This window comes from Vidua macroura, chromosome 1, assembly GCF_024509145.1.
Source record: "Vidua macroura isolate BioBank_ID:100142 chromosome 1, ASM2450914v1, whole genome shotgun sequence".
NCBI classification, from domain to species: Eukaryota; Metazoa; Chordata; class Aves; order Passeriformes; family Viduidae; genus Vidua; species Vidua macroura.
The window spans coordinates 49,944,850-49,965,080 of NC_071571.1; the positions used below are offsets into that span (position 1 = coordinate 49,944,850).

The 20,231-nt window shown below is 37.8% G+C and overlaps 1 protein-coding gene across 1 annotated transcript in view; it reads right to left on the reverse strand.

The window, feature by feature from the left end:
* Positions 1 to 20,231, reverse strand: part of CNTNAP2 (contactin associated protein 2) — a 1,032,011-nt gene that overhangs the window by 79,707 nt on the left and 932,073 nt on the right. Inside the window, exons 17-18 of the mRNA XM_053975055.1 lie at positions 8,417 to 8,635; positions 5,649 to 5,885 (exon numbers count right to left, since the gene is read on the reverse strand). Coding sequence (XP_053831030.1) covers positions 5,649 to 5,885; positions 8,417 to 8,635 — 456 coding nt within the window. The remainder of the gene's footprint in view (positions 1 to 5,648; positions 5,886 to 8,416; positions 8,636 to 20,231) is intronic.

A 20,231-nucleotide genomic window follows, 5' to 3' on the forward strand; every position in this document is an offset into this window, starting at 1 on the left:
AAATAAATTTGGATGGATGAAGAAAATGTGATGTCAAGTGTACAACAGATCAGATTTCATGATTTCCTGCCAGGGAGTCTATGGAGGTGCTCTTTAGGTTACCTCAGAGATAAACTTGCATCTTTGCAAGAGCCATTTGAGAAATATTAGCAACTGTCATTTGCTGATTTCACAGTGTTCAGAGCAACAACCTTGACAGGTGAGACCTGGCTTCAATTCCTTCCTGTACTACAGGTATCCACTTTAAATCTGAGCAGATCCTTCCTGCCCTCCTTTGCTTTCTGCATTACCATAATAAAAACATCTTCTCACATCACAGAGCTATTGTAAGCATAAATGCCCTGTCATCTTGTGAGGTGCCAAAACTATTTAAGCAGCACGCAGAAGTATAAATATTGCACATTTTTTTTTTCCAATGAAAGAATTGTTGCACTGAAGTGCAACTTTCAAAGCACTAGAGGATAACTATGAACTGTGAATGTTTAATAAGGCAATATTGACAGGACTGAAGAATGGAATAGCTTTAGGAAGTATATCTATTTTTGTGAGTATCTATATTTACCCAAAAGGGGCTAAAACCTGAGTCCTGAAGTATGATCTACATGTAAAAAAGCCTGACTGCAGCATTCAGACTTACCAGAGTGGGAGCTTAACATTAACAACCTGAAGAAAATGTCTCATGTAACTTTCAGCTAACAGATCACAATCATGTTGAAAATACAGGAATTTTTTTTGGATCTGGCAGGGAATGTTGCCTTATTTTCTGGGTTCTGTGATTCTGAACTATGAAAACTAAGAAGTTAGTTACCTTAAAACACTCTAACAATCACTTCACCATTGCTTTCAACAAAACAATGCAATGTTTTTGCAAAATAAAGGGAATTGAATGGGTCTAACCAGGGCAGAATTTGGAGTTGATCGAGTATCAGTCTCAGAGTCGGTGGAAGGGTGCAGAGCTGCTGCCTCCTGAAGTCTTGGATCCAGTCGGCCTAGTAAAAAGCTATTTTTTCTCTTTGAGACATGGAAGGAAATCTGACTGTGACAATACTACTTGTAAGTGCTTTCAGGGTTCATACAAATATAAAAACAAACATGAAGGAATTCGTTTTGGGCATTGTCTTAAGGATTGCAAGAATTCACACTGAGAATCTGAGCTTTACTCCAAAGGAGAAAAGAAAAAAGAGTATAGCATCTCTTTGCTGTTTGTAAATGCAAATTGAGTAACTGCAAAGAAACTGGAAAGCTTTGAATTTACCCTTCCAGCATACCTGAAGGCACATGAGTCATAGCACCAGCTATTTAATTTTTTAAAAAAATTTTTTGGCCTCACTCCTGGTGAGTGCAATTTCTTCTCCTACTGTTGTTCCACTGCATTTCAATACCAAAGAAGGAATGTTTTCTCCCCCTGGGGTATGCCCCACATCAGAATGCTGCCACTTGCCCTGCATTTGACCTTTGTTTTTTTTTTTTTCTTTGTCTTTTTTTGTTTTTGTTTTTGTTTTTGTTTTTGTTTTTGTTTTTGTTTTTGTTTTGTTTTTGTTTTTGTTTTCGTTTGGTTTTTTTGGGTTTTTTTGTGTTTTTTATTTAAAGGGAGGAAAGAGTTTGTTTCTTAGAGGGACAATAATTAATTGTTTTTTTCAGAAATGCTTTTATGATGATAGAACAGCTGTGGGAGAAAAAAAAAAGAGAACTTATGCTTAAACAAAGGTCAGGGAAAGGTCAGAAAGCAATCTGCAGGATGGCAGAAACACTTCAGCTATTCCTCAGAGCAATTCCTCTGAGCAATTGAGAAGTAAAGTAAATGAAAGAAGTAAAACCAATTGCATATGCCTCAAATATGAAACAAAAATACAGTTAAAATAGATGTCAGACTGCATTTTCATGCTTCTTTCTGTCCTTGTAAAAAAATAGTGTAATTTCCAGACCACTACAACATCATTCACATTGTGATGTGCTGCTAATAAGGCTGGAGACAATGCAATTTCTTGTCAGTCATCAGTCAGAGGCTCTCAGGACAGGTTTCATCAGTGAAAGAATCCACAGCATGTGAGGCCTACTTTTATTGTGAAGTGTGTTTATTACCCATGAACCATTGTATGGTGATTTCCTTATAGCAATGTTTTTTTTCCTTCGATTTTCCCATCTTCTCTACTATCACTTTTAGCATGTAACCAACCCCAAAAAGTTCACTGCAGGCAAGTGATTTCAATATCAAAATAAAGCCTTTAGATAAGAAAAGTTTCCTGTGGCAAAAGAAAATCAATGGGAAGAGAAGTCTGTGCTATATTGTAAGGGTTACATTGTGCCACCTTTCACTCCAGCTGAGTGGCACATTTCACACAGGTGAGTGGCATATTTTTCTGGTAGTATCTCATACTGGTTTGAATGGGATGTCAGGCACTACTGATAATCAAATTAACAGATCTATTTGGCCTGGAATATTAATGCAGATGAGTGAAATAATGAACAAAGTCCTAGTCTATCCTGTAAAGCCCTAACCATTTTATTTTCTGGCAGCCAATGCGAATTCTTAGTGAAGGTGACAAAGGAAAATATTCCTGCTTGCCTCGTATTCGGCTTACCCAGCATTACAGCAACAAACAGAATACTGTGGTGCAGGATACAAAAGTGACAGAGCAGTATTCAACTCTGTCATTAAAAAGAAAAAAAAATAATTGAAAACAGATCATACAGTATTTGAAAACATGTTCATAGATGTTTCAGTGCTTTTACAGAGGGGAAAGTGTCAAAGTGTTAATGAAAAATGGATTGAAATATAACAATTACAATCTCTTCATCAAAATAAATGAAAATAAAATTTAGGTATCATATTTGTTTTACAGAAAAAAAAATCCAAACACCTTTCAAATTTTCAAAAATTTTTAAAATAATTTTTTAAACTAAAACATACTTGGCTGTTTTGCCATTATTTTTTTTTTCTTTGTAGTTATATATGTTTGCCCTTTGTTTCTCGAAAATTCTTGTCTCATAGACCAAGAGGACACAGTACAAGGTTCCAGGAGCTGCTATCAGAAAGAAATGTAGGACTCCCTTCTTTCACAAGTCTAGGAAGCTTGACAACACACGTAAGTTGTTCCAGTGCTTTACTTGATTAAAAAGGCGCAATGCAAGTTAAATTGACAATGTGAATGTAATGGGCTGTAAATGAACTGTTCCAAAGACCTCATTATCAGCATTGTTTGTTACAGAGATTTTACAATTATTTCAATCATAGGATGCCCCAAACCCAGTATGTTTTGTGTAATTTATCCTCTAGCTTTTTCCCCTATATCCCATTGTTCTTTCTGTAGGGAAACCTCATGAACTCACCCACACTAAATCACACCTGGGGATATTCTAGATGAGTACAGCAGTCTTTAGCACTAATAGATAGGAAATTGGTAATTTAATCCTTGTACATAAGATCTAAAGGATTTAGAGAGCCACTTTTAACCTGGAACAGATTTGCTATTGAAAGCAGAGATCTGGTGTCATGTTTAAATGGCACAACACGGTATGGCACAGACATCCCTGCACTAACAAGAGTATTTTTGCATGAGCACCACCTCACAGCAAGTTTTACTGCATGCCCAAAGTCTTCCTGTCAGAGCCCCGGGCCCTTGGCTGCACTGGGACTCTGATAAGGAGAAGAGTATAACATGTATGATATTACTGCCATTGCTATGGACGTGCTTACAGGACAGCCAAAACCAGGGCTTGCCTGTGCTAGGTGCTCAATTATTCCCCTAATGGTATGTTTTTATTCTGGTAGCTCCACAGCCAGGAAAAATTAAACACTTTAGCTTAGAGATAGTTTTGGTGGAAGGTTGGGGCTTACTTACCCATAAAAGGAACAAAACCCTCACAAATAAAAGTCAATGTGATGAGTTCTGGCAGTACAGAAAAAGCTATAAAGTGGATATAACATGGCAGTAATTATCTTTTCTTTTCTTTTCCTTTTTTTTGTTTTTTTTTGTGTCAACACATGTAAGAGATTGACCGAATTCCAGCCTGAATAGGTTTCCTCTACCATATAACTGCATTAGTGAACAGAAATACTAAATATGCATTACCACTATCCATGACAAATCATTTGCTAAATTAACTGAAATTACTGTATTGACATTCTCAGGAGCTGCTGTATGTACAGTCCTGAACTGAATGGACATGTTTTATAATTTGCTTTTGAAGCAGCACAGCATAGTGAAAGCTGATGAAATTCCTGCATGCAAGCACAGTGGAAGCCATTACCTAGAGAAGCAGCTGCTTCCCTTCTGCTGCACTAGAAATACATCATATTTATTGGAATTTAAAAAATAATCATGCCAGAGATTCATCCATATCTGGTGATGTGAATATTTGGTGATATGAAAACAATCTCTTGGCTTTTAGAAGAGAATGGTCCGGTACGTGAGCAACACCAACAACGGACAAAGCTTTGTTGTGACAGAATGAAATGAGAGTGAACATACATGGATAAAAATGAAAGTGGCTGAAGTGTGTGGGGAGGAAATGCAGTCCATAACACAACATCAGGTAGAGGAGACTGCCTATTTCTGCTATAAACTTTATGCTTCCTGTAAGTGTGGCTAAAAGAGAGCAGGGTATGGATATTTGCAAAATAATTCTCAGATTTTGACTTGGAAAAAATCCGTGAGAAAGAGTTGAAAACCAGAACATCAAAGGCTAGGTGCTGTCCCCTACTGCCAAATTAGCTTCATGAAGGGACTGTGGTGCCTGGTGACCTAGACTGCCTGCAGGATTCCTGGTTCAGAGAGGAATGTAAAAGCAGAGGATCACTTTGTAAAGCTACAGGTTTCTTTAACATCAGGGATACTACTGAGAAGAGCCTTCACATTTTTATCTGGAACTTTGAGAAAGCTTTCAAAATTATTAGGAAAAGCAGTGGATTAGACAGTCAAACAAGAAAAAATAAATTAGTACTTTCCTTCTCAATTTTTGTTGTTGGATCCCACTTTCCCTTGCTCCTCGCATTTCTTTCTCATGCAGACCTGCGCATCCACATTACATTGTTCTCTTACAATCATTGTTTTTAAAAAATCCAGAGCATATTTTAAGCATTTCCAAAGCTGACATAAATGTGAGAGCTCTGTGCCTTCCCTTATCTTAGCAGGTTCAGTCTCTAACCCAGTCTGAGGTACTAAAAGACTTGATCTACTTACAGATGGATAAAATTTTTAAGCCAAATACTGGCCTCCCAATATATGAGACATTCAACCCAAACATCATACCTACACGTCTGAATGACTAGGTAGCTTCTGTTTAAATGCATGTTTTTCTTCTAAAGAAGTTACCATGACATTGTGCTAGTTGGAATTTATGGTTCTGCAGTTCAAGACTATGGAATACTCTCTGCCAGACCTGCTACTACTACAGGCATTTCTGATGCATTTTGTTGTTGTGTTATTTGATTTAAACAAGTAATATGTAGTCCTCATAAGAGATGTGGTTTTAAATAATCACATTTAAATATACACATGGGTGTATAATTTGACTTGCTAGCAAGAAGTATTAAGGAAGGATTTACTTGTTTATTTAATGAAGGTGAAGAAACGATTCCATTGTGGTTTTTTTCTCCTCAGGCAAATAGTTCCCTCCCACTCTGCCTCCTGCACCGAGGCATTTACCTTTTATGCAGAATGGCCCATCGTAGGCAGTTTTGGAGCAGTCACAGGAGTAGCCATTGTATTTCTCCACGCATTTCCCCCCGTTGGCACAGTACATCCCGTAGCTCGTGCAGTGGCCAGAGCAGCCAGGCTTCACCCCGGGCGTGACCTTCGCTCTCTCTTCCAGGTCCAGCGTCACCCCGTTCATCCTCAAGGAACGAATGCAGCCCAGGAAGCCTCGCTGGCCTCCTGCAGCACCTGAGAGGGAATGTTGAACTGTGAGACAACACTGAATGGATTTCATTGCTGTTGCTTCACATGAAATATCCTGCTAGGGCTGTGGTAGCTTCTTTTTAAGAGCAAGGAATTGCCTTGTCCTAATGACAACAGATCAGTGAAACCTAGTGCTTTGATATCATACCATTAGCAAGCATAAATAGTACTTTTTAAATGACTGTTTGCTTTATACTAATTAGACATTTGAGATTCTAGCCCTGCACTGTAAGATTTCCTTTCATTTCAATTTCAGTGTTTTTAGAGATAACAGTGAAAGAAATGGGCTTGGCTCAACTGCCAAGGTGTAGCCTTTCTCTCCGAATGATTAGTGATGGTGGGTGCTAATAATAATGCCATAATATGCTATGCAGTGTTACATTTTTCAAAGCCACAATGGGCAAAGAAAAAGGGAGTCAAATCTCCATTCTCAGTTACAATAGAAAATATTCACATTGATTTCCAAGAAACATCATGTATACTATTTACTTATGAGAGCATAGACTGGAGGATGGAACACTGAAAAGCTACATTTGACAATCAGGATTGAGATGGTTTTTTATAGCAGTTAACAAGAACTGTAAATACTCACTGAAAAAAATGTGATTTCAGCTAAGAAAGTCTTATCTGAGGCTGGATTAGAAACAACAATCAAAAAAACCTAAACTGAAAAATGTGAGTAAATAACAATGAGTCCTGGCATCTTTTCTGCTCATCCCTCCTCTCTTTGATTACTGCAGTGCTGCAGGTGTCAGAGAGTCCCTGAGGAGATCTGAATGCTCATCACCACAGAGTACAGAGGCTGATATTTACCTGAGTGGGGAAGAGGACTATATACAAACCAGAGAGTGCTGCTTCATACCAAGTACTAGTAGCTGGATGATTTGGAGTAGGAGCAGGCAAGGCTTGGTCTCTGCTGAGTGCACATGGCAGAGGGTGTTCTGGTGTGATTCCATTCTATGTAAACTCATATATACTGCAGTGAGGAAAAACTTTCTTTCCCCTCTCAGTGACTGTCCTAGCCCCTAGGACACAAAGTCATCACCCCTCAGTCCCTCTTGCTCAGCCAAAGAATAGATATTTATTCTACAGAAAATGGAAAAGGAGGCACCAAAGCAATTCTTGCTCATCATTACTCTCCAGGGCCCCGATATTCAGGTATTCATTTTGGGCGCTCTAACTTGTATCCATTCTAGGTCTGACTCCAGGTAATGTTTAAAGCTGTTCTCTGGTGTGTGTGCTCCAGTCACCAAGTTATATGAAATAGATGTAATTCAGAAAGAAAAAAAAATCTGATGCAGATTAGGACATTTATTTTTTAGCAACAAAGGTACTATATATTTCAAAACATTGCTGGTGTTACAGTCAATTCAAAACTAATAAATAAAATCATCATTATAAACAATTCTCAAAGAACTCAGGCTAAGAAAAAAATCCCAGCTCTTCCTGTTTACAGCAAAAGGCTTGATATTTTTTAAAAGGTTAAGTGTTCCTCTTTTAAACAAACTTCATCTTCCAGCTTATTTTGAAACTGCCATTTACTAGGATCACAGCAGCAAAGGAGAATCTGAGCTTGTAAATAACACCTGCACATCTGGTGACACATTATACACAGTTTGCAGTGACACTGGGCTGATTACTAAGGCAATGAAGGCTTGAAACATCATTTTAATTAATTTGAGTTGTTGAATGCTGACTAACATGGAGAAAAAAGAATTTTTTTTCCTATTTTCACTTTCTTCTTGTGTAACAGATATCTAGAGAGGTATGAAAGTGCTTCTTTGCTCAACATTTCATGCAGTTCTGATTCCAGCTAATGGCACTTGGCATGTCAGCACTTTGCAGCCCTGAGGCTCACAGTTGGAGAAATACAAATGCTGCTGGAATAGCCTGCCCCAAATGTAGTGGAAACCAGTAGCTCCAGAAAGCAGCTGGACTAACTTGGTTCCAGGGAATGCATTTCTGTAACACTGTGATGCTTTCCTACACCAAATAAGTAAATAGCCCACGGGACTAAGGGGAAAAGACTGAAGTGAGAGCTGTGAATGCAAAAATATGGCCAGTAATCAAATCTGAAGAGGCTGGAAGTGCTGCCGAGGCTAGGATGGGCACTGCAGGCACATGTGGTCCTGGCAAGAACTCTGCAGAAGTTTTCACTTCTGTGGTGAAAAAGTGTTTGTGTGTCTGGGAAGAGACTCTCAGCAAAAAAGGAGTTTGGCACTGCAGACTGCTGGAGGCACTTTCAGCCAGGAGATGCAGGTGGAGAGAGACAAAAAAGGACAAGTTTCTAATGCATAATATTTTTCTCATAGTTGATCTTTGTATTTCTGCAATTTTGGATGCATTTGTCCTTTTTTTTTTTTTCTTTTTCTATTTTTTTTCTTTTTTCCCCCCTTTGCTGTCCCACACTCGAGGTGCCCAGCTTTCCACATTCACTAACTGCTGCCGGCAAGACACAAGGCAAAGAATGTTCAGCGTTGTGAGAGCAAAGCCTGGCTGCCTCCTCTGCACCTTACCAACATAGAGCTGGCTGTACAATTCCAGCCGCGTGTGTCCTTCTGTTGGAGCTTTCCGGACCTCCAGGGGTAACTGGTCCACCTGCAGGCTGGCCTGCTTGACATTCCTTTCAGCATTGACCCGGTGCCATTGGTCATCGTTGAGTGGGTTGGGAGATCTCACCACAATTTCCACTGGCCCGTTTCCGACATCGAATGAGAAGGAGACCTCAGTAGCAGCTGAAATAGCAAGCAAGAGGTGTCCACAATCTATTTGCAGTCTTTGTAAACACATTCACTTACACTTCCCAAATTGACTAAGGAGTCATATCAGATAGAAATGTGCACTGCTAAGTCATCTTTCTGAATTTATAGGCACATTCACTTCCTTCTAACTTGAGTAGGAATTCAACTTCTAGAAGAAGTCAAACTTCTTGATTTCATCAGCAGACCCTCAACCAATTGCATTAATCTTTGCACTCTCCAGTTTTCCATTACATTTTTAAAATTATTTTTTAATGAATAAGCATTTTGATAAAAAAATGGTGAAGTCTAATTTATTTTTTATTTATTTATTTATTTATTTATTATTAATTTATTTTTTATTTTTTAATTTTTTATTTTTTATTTTTATTTTTTATTTTTTATTTTTATAATTTTAGCAATGAACTAATAATGCTGTGGTTAAGATCCATGTGACATTTTATGGCTGAAAATGAAATGGATCTTTAGTAAGCCCTACAGTGCTCTGTTTATACTGTATGATTAAAACCATGTTTAGAAATTTTATGAATGCCCATTAAGCCCTACTAGACATTCCTTCAGGTCATCCTTGGCAGATATATAGTTGATAATTATTATTGAATGTTGAGTGTCATTAATAATATATAAATTATTTGAATAAAGTAGTATAATTATGCCTTTCCTATTGAGATTTAGTTTATATATTTTTGGGTTGCAAATTCTATTCTGGTGGCAAAAGATCAGATGGAAGTGTTAAAAGAGAATGGATAATCAGTTACAGCATTCACAAACGAGGATACAAGACAGAAGTAAAGACAAGCAAGAGTTCCACTTAATTTGGTTTTTTTACATACAAAATAAAAAAGCCAGAGCTCCCTTTTAATTCCCTTCAAAGATCTTGGGTGCCCAATTAGGGTCTAAGTGTTCCAGTACAGCTGTGCTTTCTGCTTAGGTTGAATTGATAATGCACTATTATAAAACTCTTATTCAGCAAGGCTATTAAATTGGGGTAAAAGCACCACTCTGTGTTCATTATCACTAACAGTGCTGATAAATAGTGGGAAATATTTTTGTACATGACCTAACAGATTTTCACAAGGTTATAGCAGATTGACTTGACAGCATTTTTAAGAAAACTGAATGGATAGGAACATATTTTTTACAGAAAATGTGCTTTCAACCCAAATTTATTATATAATTAATTTTTTCCCCAAAATTGGCTACTTCTAAAAGAAAAAAAAAAGAAAAGCTGTTGTTCTTTTTGTTCTCTGCTGAATAAAATAATTTAATTTGTTGAATAAACTGCCTTTTATAAGCCATGGATTTAGTCTATTTGTCCTTTTGCACTTTACAAGGCAAAACCTGTATTAGTCAAAGCTTGCTGTTGCAGAAATAAAGATATTTACTTTTAATGTTATTATGTTTTGTAACTTCAGTGGTTCTGCCAATAAACCCAGACAAAGTAGGAATTAGAATAAAACCTCTCCAGTACTTAAATTGTATGTTGTGCTCAAGTCTATTTTCAAGTCTGTGTGTATAATTCTCCTTTAATTTTGCTTTGAAGAATTGCCTCAGATCTCTTCACTGTCAGGCTTGAATAGCTTCCCAAAAGCTGTCTGTCAACAGGACTGTAAAATAAGGACCTCTTAGTAGACTTTTTCTCTTATTCTGAGGCAGCTGATGACATTGTCAGTATTACTACTGTGTACCTTGACTATTATCCATTCAGAATTTTTGAAGACCTCCACAAGAACACTTCTGTGTTGGCAAAGCTTTGGTCTTCTGGATAGAAGTATCCCTAAGTTTTTAAAGGAAAGTTTTTCTTCTTTTAAAAAGGAAAGTGAAGAAAATTGGCAAATAAAGATATTTCAAGTAGAAGCTCTGTGCCTGCATAATCTAACTTTATTCATGGCTTTAAACTAAAATTTGCATCACAGCCTAAAAGATATATAATTAAATTTGTGCTTTTTGGAGAAAATCAGTCCCTTTGAAATTAGTAACAATTGTATAAATTTATATTATATTTTTATATTTAATCTTATACTTAGGGAAAGAACAGCTTTCCAGCAAAATCTTCTCATCATAGGCCTTTTTCAATGCATGAATCTGCTGAGATGCTGAAAGTTAGAGAAGATAATACTGCATCTATGGACTTCCTGATCCTTCCTCAGCCTACCTAAAAACATGATTCCCATACCAAAGGCGAGGAAACGTATTTTCTAGATTGATGGACTGAAAAAAACCATGAAATATGTCAATGAAAAGAGCTTCACAGATGGACAGAGGCTGCAAACAGGATATCTCACATACAAGTTATTTTACTGGTTCTGGCTCTTCATTCTTAGTTCCATTTTCAGTCTATGGAATAAGTACTTTCCAACCAGGGACATCTCCAAGTAAGATGACAGGTCTTAACAGAAATGGATGAATATCTGACCATAGGCACATTAGTCAGAAAATGAAGACAAAAGAAATTTCACACCTCCAAAAAATGAGACAGGTAGACTGGTGACAACTGACTGGCAGAAGGCTGAGGTACTCAACATTCTTTTTGTCTCAGTTTTTACTGGCAATTGCTCTTCCCACAGCTCTTGAGACCCTGACTCTCAAGGCTGCGGGAATGAAGAGTTCAAGGTCAGGTTTGAGCACACCGTGTTGCCCCCCACTCCTTCTTTTTCCTCTATGCCAGCTTTTCTGCTAAGCAAAGTGCTGTTCTTTTGGTCTCCTGGCTGTGTCCCTTTCCACTGCCTTTGCTGCCCTCAGTCTCCTGAGTGGGATAGAGAGAAAGCTTTGGCACTGTGCAAGCACTACTAGCAATAGGCAAAATGCCAGTGTGATATCAATACTATTCTAGGCACAAATTCAAACCACACCACCATATGGGCTGCTGAGGAGAATACTAACTCCACCTCAGCCAGAGCCAGTACAACATCCAATTTGTTCAGAAGTTCAGTGTAACTTCTTATATAAGAACACTGGCAATTGTTTAGCATTTTTCCCTCAGTATGTTGTACTTTTCTGTAGTCTCTGCCTACACATATAATACTTGTGTGATATAATCGCTTTTACTCAAATACATCTTTGATTGATGTGACAGTAGTATTATTTTGTCAAACATTTGAATAGGGTGATTGAAAAAATATCTATCATACTTGTACATATGTGAGTATTTATTCAGAATGATTGACCCAGCCCAGGTTTTTTTTCCAAAATGATGTAAGAAATGAGCTGCAAAAACCAGAGGTTTGTACTGGCCACTTTTTAGGTAATGAAGTGAATTTTCATAATAATATTTTTATTTTCTAGTCTACCAAATACTGTAAAACCTAAGCCAGCTTTTCTAAGAAATGAGAATAATAATCAGACCTTGAACAAATGTCTGAAACTGCCTAATTATTAAAAAAAAAAGTTAATGTGGATTTCATTTATTCAGTCAGAACAAGGTTTTGTGATGAAAATTTCATAAAATTGAACAGGAGTGAATTTTTTATGTACTCCTACTACATAAATTCACTCAATACACTGAGGTTTGTGGTTTAGTTTTACCCTTTCTGTGCCTTGCACAACTACATATAATTAAATCTGAACACGTTTCTCTCATCGATTCAATTTTCTAAGGTCTCAGGATGTTGTCAGCCATCTGTTCAGAACACAGAAGAGCAACTTTGGCAAACAAAATGCCCTTCTCACTTTTTCTTCTGTGTTGTTTTTAGCTCTATTTAGGGATCACCATTTCCTCATCTGAAATCCATGAGGCATTTGCCCATAAAAATGAAGGGATACAGCTGAACCACTGTGCAGGAAGACCTGGATAGTGTCTGGAAGAGTGGACTGGCAAGAACCTGTGAAGTTCAACAAAGACAAATATAAGAAGGTCCACAAAGATGATCAAAGTACTTGAAAGCCTATTGGAGGTGGAGGAAAGCCTGAGAAAACTGTGTTTAGCTTTGAGAAAAAAGGTTTGGGGGAGACCTTATCGCCATTGTTCTGATAATTAAGGCATGGCTACAAAGAAGATGGAGACATCATTTTGATAGGAAGTCACATGGAAATGATGAAGGGTAATGGCTACAAATTACTCTTGGGGTCACACGAGGGAAATTTTTCACAATGAGAACAATCAGCTACTGGGATAATGTCTCCAGGGAAATGGTAGGTTCTTCTACACTGGACATTTTAAGATTCAGCCGGACAGGGCACTAGGACATTTTGTCTAGACTGTGTTTTTTTTAAGAAAGGTTGGACCACATGATCCTTGAGGCCCCTTCTAAGCTGGTATGCTTTGATCTGTGATTCTATGATTCTATGACTGCACTGTCTGCAGGATTCTATGTTTCTTTCAAGGCTTTCTGGTACATATGCTTTAGTTAAGCAGAAGTTCTGAAGGTCAGCTGCAAGGGAAGCAGCACACATTTCTATGTCCTTTGCTATGCACAAGGTCAAGTTACATGAACCGATAGACATTTCTGGCTTTCAAGATCTGTGACCAGCTAGATCTCCCATTTTCCTTGAACTCCTTGTGTTTCAAGTATCTTTTTTCTCCCCTCTTTTCTAGTTTGATTTTTGTTGAATTTCAGGCTCGGATCTATAATTATAATGAGGCTGCCAGCAAAGAAAGAGATGTTAATGGATGGGTGGGTACTTATAAGATGCTAAGCAGCAGGTGGATGTTCTCAAGACATATAAACTGGGAAAAAAAAGGAAGACAGATTACAGCCCTTCTCTCAACCACCTCTCTAATGTATGCCCATCTCTCTGTTTCCCTCCTTCTCCCCCGTTATCCTTTCTTTGAAACACACAGTTTCATGTCCTCCCTTGTACTTTGTTTCTCTTACATCCCCTGATGTATTATTATACCCTTCACATGGGATTGACTGATGTTTTAGTTGACTTACATCAAAGGGATGAATTTCTAACTTCTTTAGAAACCTTTCAAAATCCCGTTCTTAGAACATAAATGCCATGTTACATCTAGAATCAGAGTTCAGTCACTTGGCTGTAAAATAGCTTACAACAATAAGCTATAAACTGTAAACTGAATCTGCCAGAGAGATATTTGTTCTGAGAAAACAACAGCTTGAAAATATTGTAGCTCTGTAAGGGCAATATCTGCCAAACTTATTGGACAGTTTGTTTGTAGATACACCTCTGACAAAGGGCTCACTGTCTAAACCTGTAGACAGAATTCAGTGAAATGATTGAAAATAAAGAAAACTTAACAAAAAGAGAGAGTTGATAGATATTTCTATCTATCAAATGGACAAGATCATCAAATGGTCAAGATCAGGTCTGATATATGTTTAGCTTTGAGAAAGAAGGCTTGGGGGAGACCTTATCACCAATCATCAGGATTTGAATCCTTCCCATTGCCTTTAATAGATAGAAAAGAAAACTCTGGATAGAAAAGAAGAAAGTAAATATCTTGTTTATTTGAAAGCAAATATCTTGTCCACCTTTCCCACTTTTACTCAGATCTTTTTGTTTAAAGATAGTTTCACAAAGTCATCTCTAAACTGCCTTCCCTGGTGCCCTCATTTGCACAGGGCTGAGAGAGGCCATGCCAATGCTGACATGGAAACAGCCTTGGTAGGTTGTTCCTGGCTGCCAGAAATAGGTGGAAAGGGCTAGAGATGCTACCCTGAAGTGCCATATTGGAACACAGGACCTGCTTTAAGAACATGACTTAAAATTAAAGCTACCAATGCAACATAACAGAGAAAAATTGTTGATCCAAGTTGCTTGACTGCAATACAGGAATTACTGTGTAGCTTGGCTGTCTGTTAATAATCAGGTAGTTGTCAAAAATCATAACTGTTTTTACAATAATGAGACTAAGCATTGGATGGCTTCATCATTTATCTAATTCCCAAATGAAAAGTCCATTTGAACTAATGAGCAGAAGCTTCATTCGACCAAATGACAGTGCACATCCATGCCCAAGACTTCAGTGATCCCTGAGCTAAGAGTCAAATGAACCAGCTCTGGAAGCTGCACAGCTGCATCAGCATGATGCTGTGCCAACAGTAATTAGTTCTAATGAGAGACTGTACTGCACCAAGGATCAATCCCAGCATGGCTGAGTGCTGATTTATGTGGACATGCTATATCTTTCTCAGAAACAGCTCAGGCATCTCTCTAGCATAGGGGCTCATTGTACAGACTAGACAGACTGTATATTTGCCTGCGGGTTACAGGTAAAATAAAGAAAAATCATGAAACCTTACATTCTTTTGAATCTTATGCAGTCATTTATGTAAGTGACAAGAAGGAAAAAAGGGTGAGTAAAGCTATTGCTTTCATTTAACATTATATAAGACCCACTTCTTATGTGTAAATCCATCCAAAAGATACAATACAAGTGAGGTTCATTGTCTCTCTGAACCTTTAGAACAAGCTGATATTTAGTAGGGAATGAACAATCCATCTGTGTTTGAGGGTCACCAATGTAACGAGTGAATTTGGGACATCAAGACTGGAGACAGCCTGAGCTGAAGGGACTGATTCCTTAAGTTTTATCTTTCATATTTTCCAGATTCTGTACTGCATTAGTATATAACTCTGAACTTCATATAAAGTGTTAGCAAGTTCTCTTCACAGTTTAATTGGACAAAACAATACTTTTCCAGTTTGAGAACCCAGAACACCTTTGCAGCTTTGGGCCCAAAAAGTATAAACAACAGAAAATTGAGGAGAGCAATCAGAGAGGATGTGATTTCATAACCTGAAGCTGTAATTGGACCAAAACTTATAAAAGTGTGAAAACTCATGACCCGGCGTCCATCTTGGGTAGAGCCACGGCCAGGCTCTTGTACTGCCCAGGGTGTATCCTTTGAAGACCTTTTAATAAATACCTACTTTATTCCTTTAACTCTGTCTAGCCTCTGCTCTAGGTAGCCTCTCAAGGCATCAAGATCATGCACAGGTGGATTTTGCAGCCCTGAGATATATGGATAGGGTAAGGATTAAAGTCAGGCAAACTTTAGGAAAGCAAACTTCCAGCTCCACAGGGAGCTATTTAATAGGATTCCCAGGGAGTCTGCCCTCAGGGAAAGGGGAGCAGAGCAGAGCTGGAAGATTTTTAAGGAAGTCTTCCATAGAGCACAAGAGCTGGCAATCCCCAGGAGCAAGAAATTAGGCAGGGAAAACAAGAGATGAGCATAGCTGAGTAGGGAAGTGCTGGTTAAATTAAAGGGAAAGAAGCAAATGCACAGGCAGTGGAAACAAGGACAGGAAACCTGGGAAGAGTACAGAGATGAAATACAGCTGAGGAAGGCCAAGGTGAAGCTGAACCTGGCAAGGGATGCAAGGAATAACAGGAAGGGCATCCACAGGTCTGTTAACCAGAAAAGGAAGGTCAAAGAAGGTGCATCCACCCCTGATAAACAGTGGTGGAACACTTGTAACAATGGATGAGGATAAGGCTGAGGTAGTCAACACCTCTGTTTCCTTCAAGTCTTCAATGATGTCCTTTCTTCCCATGCCTCTCCAGTGGATGGACATCAGGATGGGGACTGGGGGAGCAAAGCAACTCTCACTATAAGTAGAGATGAGGTTCATGACCATCTGAGGAACTTGAATGTTCGTAAGTCTATGAGACCCAATGAGATGTTCTCCCAGATTCGTGAGAAAATTGGGATGGTTAGTCAGGCACAATTTTCTCTTGGTGAAGCCATGTTGGCTGTCTCTAATCACCTCCCTGTCATGCATATGTCTTGACATAGCTTCCAGGAGGATCTGTTCTGTGATCTTACCAGGCAGAGAGTTAAGTCTGACCAGTAGTTCCCAGGGTTCTCTTTGCCTTTTCCCAGTCACTGGAGACTTTGCCTGAGTGTCATGGTATTTCAAATATCACAGAGCATAGCTTGACAACTACAGTAGCAAATTCTCTCAGGACCATGGGATGCATCTTGTCAATCCCACAGCTCTATGAAGCTGAGTTGAGTTGCAATGAGAGAAACCTTTTCCTCCCAGTCCCTGCCCTGATGTTCAGGGACTTGAGATGTGTGGGAAGAGAGATTACCATATGTGTTGGTAAAATACTACTTCCTGGAAAAAAAGGACGTACAGTAAGAGGTACAGCTATTGGCACTAACATTTTGATGATATATCTGTAAAGTTAATTTTAAATATTAGTGGTTTCTGACATTCTGTAACAGTATTACTGATTTCTCTCAATGAAATTCTTGCTGCCTGGAGGAAATATTTTTAAACACATTTTACCTTCAGTCACAGGAAGTCTATAAACATGTATAGAAAGGCGAAGGGAAATTAACTTATAAATGAAAGATAAAGGAATGAAAACATGTATAGCTGAATGGCTTTAATCATCGAAGTTTTGGAAGAAATTATAACATAATATTTAGAAAAGATACAAATAGTAATCCAAGGGTGGATTTTTTCCCAAAGACTAAAGATTTGCTAAACATTTATGGGGAACAGAATTTATTCAATTCCTATGCAATTTCATTAAGAATACATCATTCTTCAGAATGTCTGAAGCTGCTTTTGACCTTTTCAGTTTGTTTTTATCTTGAAATTTTCAAAGTTTCCTGCATGCCAAAAAAAAAAACCAAAAAAAAAAAACCAAAAAAAAAAAAACCCAAAAAAACAAAAAAAAAAAACCAAAAAAAAAACCACCCAAAACCAGAATGAAAAATAAAGGAAAACGCTTTGTTGAATGTAGGAAAAAGCACCCCCTAAAGTGTCTATCCTCATATTTTTGATCCTCATTTTCTCCACCATTTGGTCTGCAGCCTGAAGGCACTTGATTCAGTCTCTGCTGTGTGCAGTATCTACATTTGGCAGCTGTAAACTTGTAGTGACATTTCTTTGAGAATGGACAGGGAATCAGATCTACTGAGAGATGTTGACCTGATTCAGCAAGAGCTGCTGTTTTCTTATGTATTTGACTTTGTTGTTACATTATAAGACAAGACTGCACACAAATAAATTGTTTTGCTATATATTTAAAAGGAGTGAGCTTTATGCATTATTGTCCTTCTTTCTTCACAAAACTTTAATATCTTTTTTCTAGTAACATTTACAGCTGGACCAGTAATTTCAACAACTGGACAGGTATTAAGTCTAAATTCTAGTTTCAGTTTACAGGAACAAAGCATCTTTGGATTAATGGGAATCAAATATCTTAAAATAATTCTTTCATAATTTATAATTCAATCATAATTTTATGACTGATGAAACAGATTTTCATGTATTTGTCTGTCTGACTGAATAACTTTTTTCTTTCGTTGCCTATGTTGGAATAGACTCTCTCTACTGTAATAACCTTTGCCTATTGTATCCATGTTGAGCCTCATTATCTTCACCTCTGGTTTTAATCTTAAATATGCAACATATACCAGTTGACTCAGAAGTACTGTACTACACTGAATACAGGCTACCTGAAACTGGCCAAAAACTCTTCAGGTGCAAGGTAGTAAAAAAAAAAAAAAAAAAAAAATCCTGGCTTCTCTCTCCTTACAGAGAGACAGCAGTTCCCTTTCTACTGGCAGACAAGCACTTACATAACTTGCAATATTTTGGAAAGGCATAGCTATACTGGAGCTCAAAATGAAGGGACATCAGAACTCAGTACAGCACCTTTTTCATCATGAGTAAACATCTGTGTAAGGACAAAGATAAAGAGGGATTTAATTTTGATAATAACTAAGTTATTTTATCTCATTTTGAAATAATCTTGACTGCCAATGAACCACTCAAAAATAAATACCAGTCTTCCTACACAGTACATTAGATTGCTCTGGGGGACAGAAATAATTGAGTTAATGGAAGTACTAAGTTTTCTCATAAAAGATCATGCAAAGGCCAAATATGCCCTAAGAAGAAATTTATTTATTATAATTATTTATTAATTGCTTCAGTTATGCTAATTGCACTGCAGTTGTCTTGTAGATAAGCACTTGGAAACAACTTCCAAACTTTTATGGTTGTATTTTAGTTGATACAGCAATTTTCAGCCATGGGCAGTAAGAACAAAAAAAAAAAAATATCTGTCCTGCATAAACAAGGAACCAAAGAAAAGAAATGTGAAACGACTTGTTTAAAGCCAAACATTAGATGGTTAGAGCAGGACTTGAAAAAAACCCACTTGCTGTAATTCTATGGCAATAAATACAATTTCAGATAAATGTTACCTCCCATCCAGCCAGCTCTCTTCCAATAACTACTTAGCTGCCTGGAAAGAAGGAAGGAACAGGAACAGTGATTCATTGAAGGTCTGTTGATTCATCTCATGAGAGTTACTAATGCTTAAAAAAAATACAGCAGCAATATCTCCTGTTCTCTTTTGTGACAGATGATTCACACAAAGGGAACTGTAGTCAGTGCACTGAGTGGAAAAGGGGAGGAGGTGTGTGTTCTCCTGTCTGTAGTGGCTTATAATATACTTCATTATATCCTTTTAACTGCAGCACTTTACCATGAAACTGAATTGCTCCCATACAACAGAAGGCAGCACAACAAGGGGGAAGCAGAGACATCAGAACAGAGCTCTCCCATGCAGCATATAAAGGGTTTTGTGTAACTGATAGCTTTTTTTTTTTGGATGAAAGGCAAAATAAAAGCAGGTGGTAATGTTCATGAAAACAGATTTTGTCTGAACATGGTAAAGCATCAGAGAGGTTTTTAGAGCAGAGAGAGAGCGGCTTATTTTTCTATGAAAAATTGTTATGAATTTAGCACAGTTCTGAAGCTGCTGAGCAATGTGTTTAAGTGCTTACAAACAGACACAAGGATATTGACGCCTCTCTCAAATATGTCACATTTGAATGTAATAAAAATCAGTCAAAACTGTAAATTGTGCATCATACTTAAAGTGGTAAGAGCCTGGAGCAGGTTTGAAAACTAGACATCCAGACTGTCACTTTTCTGTGATGTGCTCTTATGAAAGCATATTCCCTGTGTCCTTTTCTTCCTCTTCTGTGGTGCTTTCCTTACTCTGCAATTTGTTTATTAGCTGTAGGTTCTGCTGTGGACTGTGGCTAAGACTTGTAAAGGTGTTTAGGTACCTTGGTGGTAGCTACTGAAAAACTTTTGCATCACAGCAGGGTCTCATGATGTTATGAATTTATTGATTTTTCTGCCTGGCTGTTTAAGGTTGTTCCATTTGTAGTGCCACTTTTATAAGCAATTTTTTCACAGCTATTTATTTCTCTGTGGCTGTCCAGGGTCACCATCAGGGTAAGGACCCCATTGCACTATGCACTTTACTACCACAATAAAAAAGGCCATCCAAAAATATGACTCAATTTTGCTTTTAGTGTAGTAACTCTGTATATGAAATGGGTGTTTGTGAGAGGGTGGGGTAGATGGACCCAGTTAATTATGTCCCAGCTAACTCAAACTTTTATCAAAAGTTTGAGTCAAAGATTTTCTGCTCTGGAAAATACACTTGCAATAATTTATAATTTCCAAAATCCAGGGTAGATTTCCCAAAATGGAAGAAGATATCTTTGGTATTGTTTGCTTTTAATCCTGCGGCAGGAAGAAGTATCTACTAAAAATACAAACCAGAAGTATCATGGAGTGGTACAAGAGTGGGAAACAGAGCTGATCTGTTGCAGATAAAAAATAT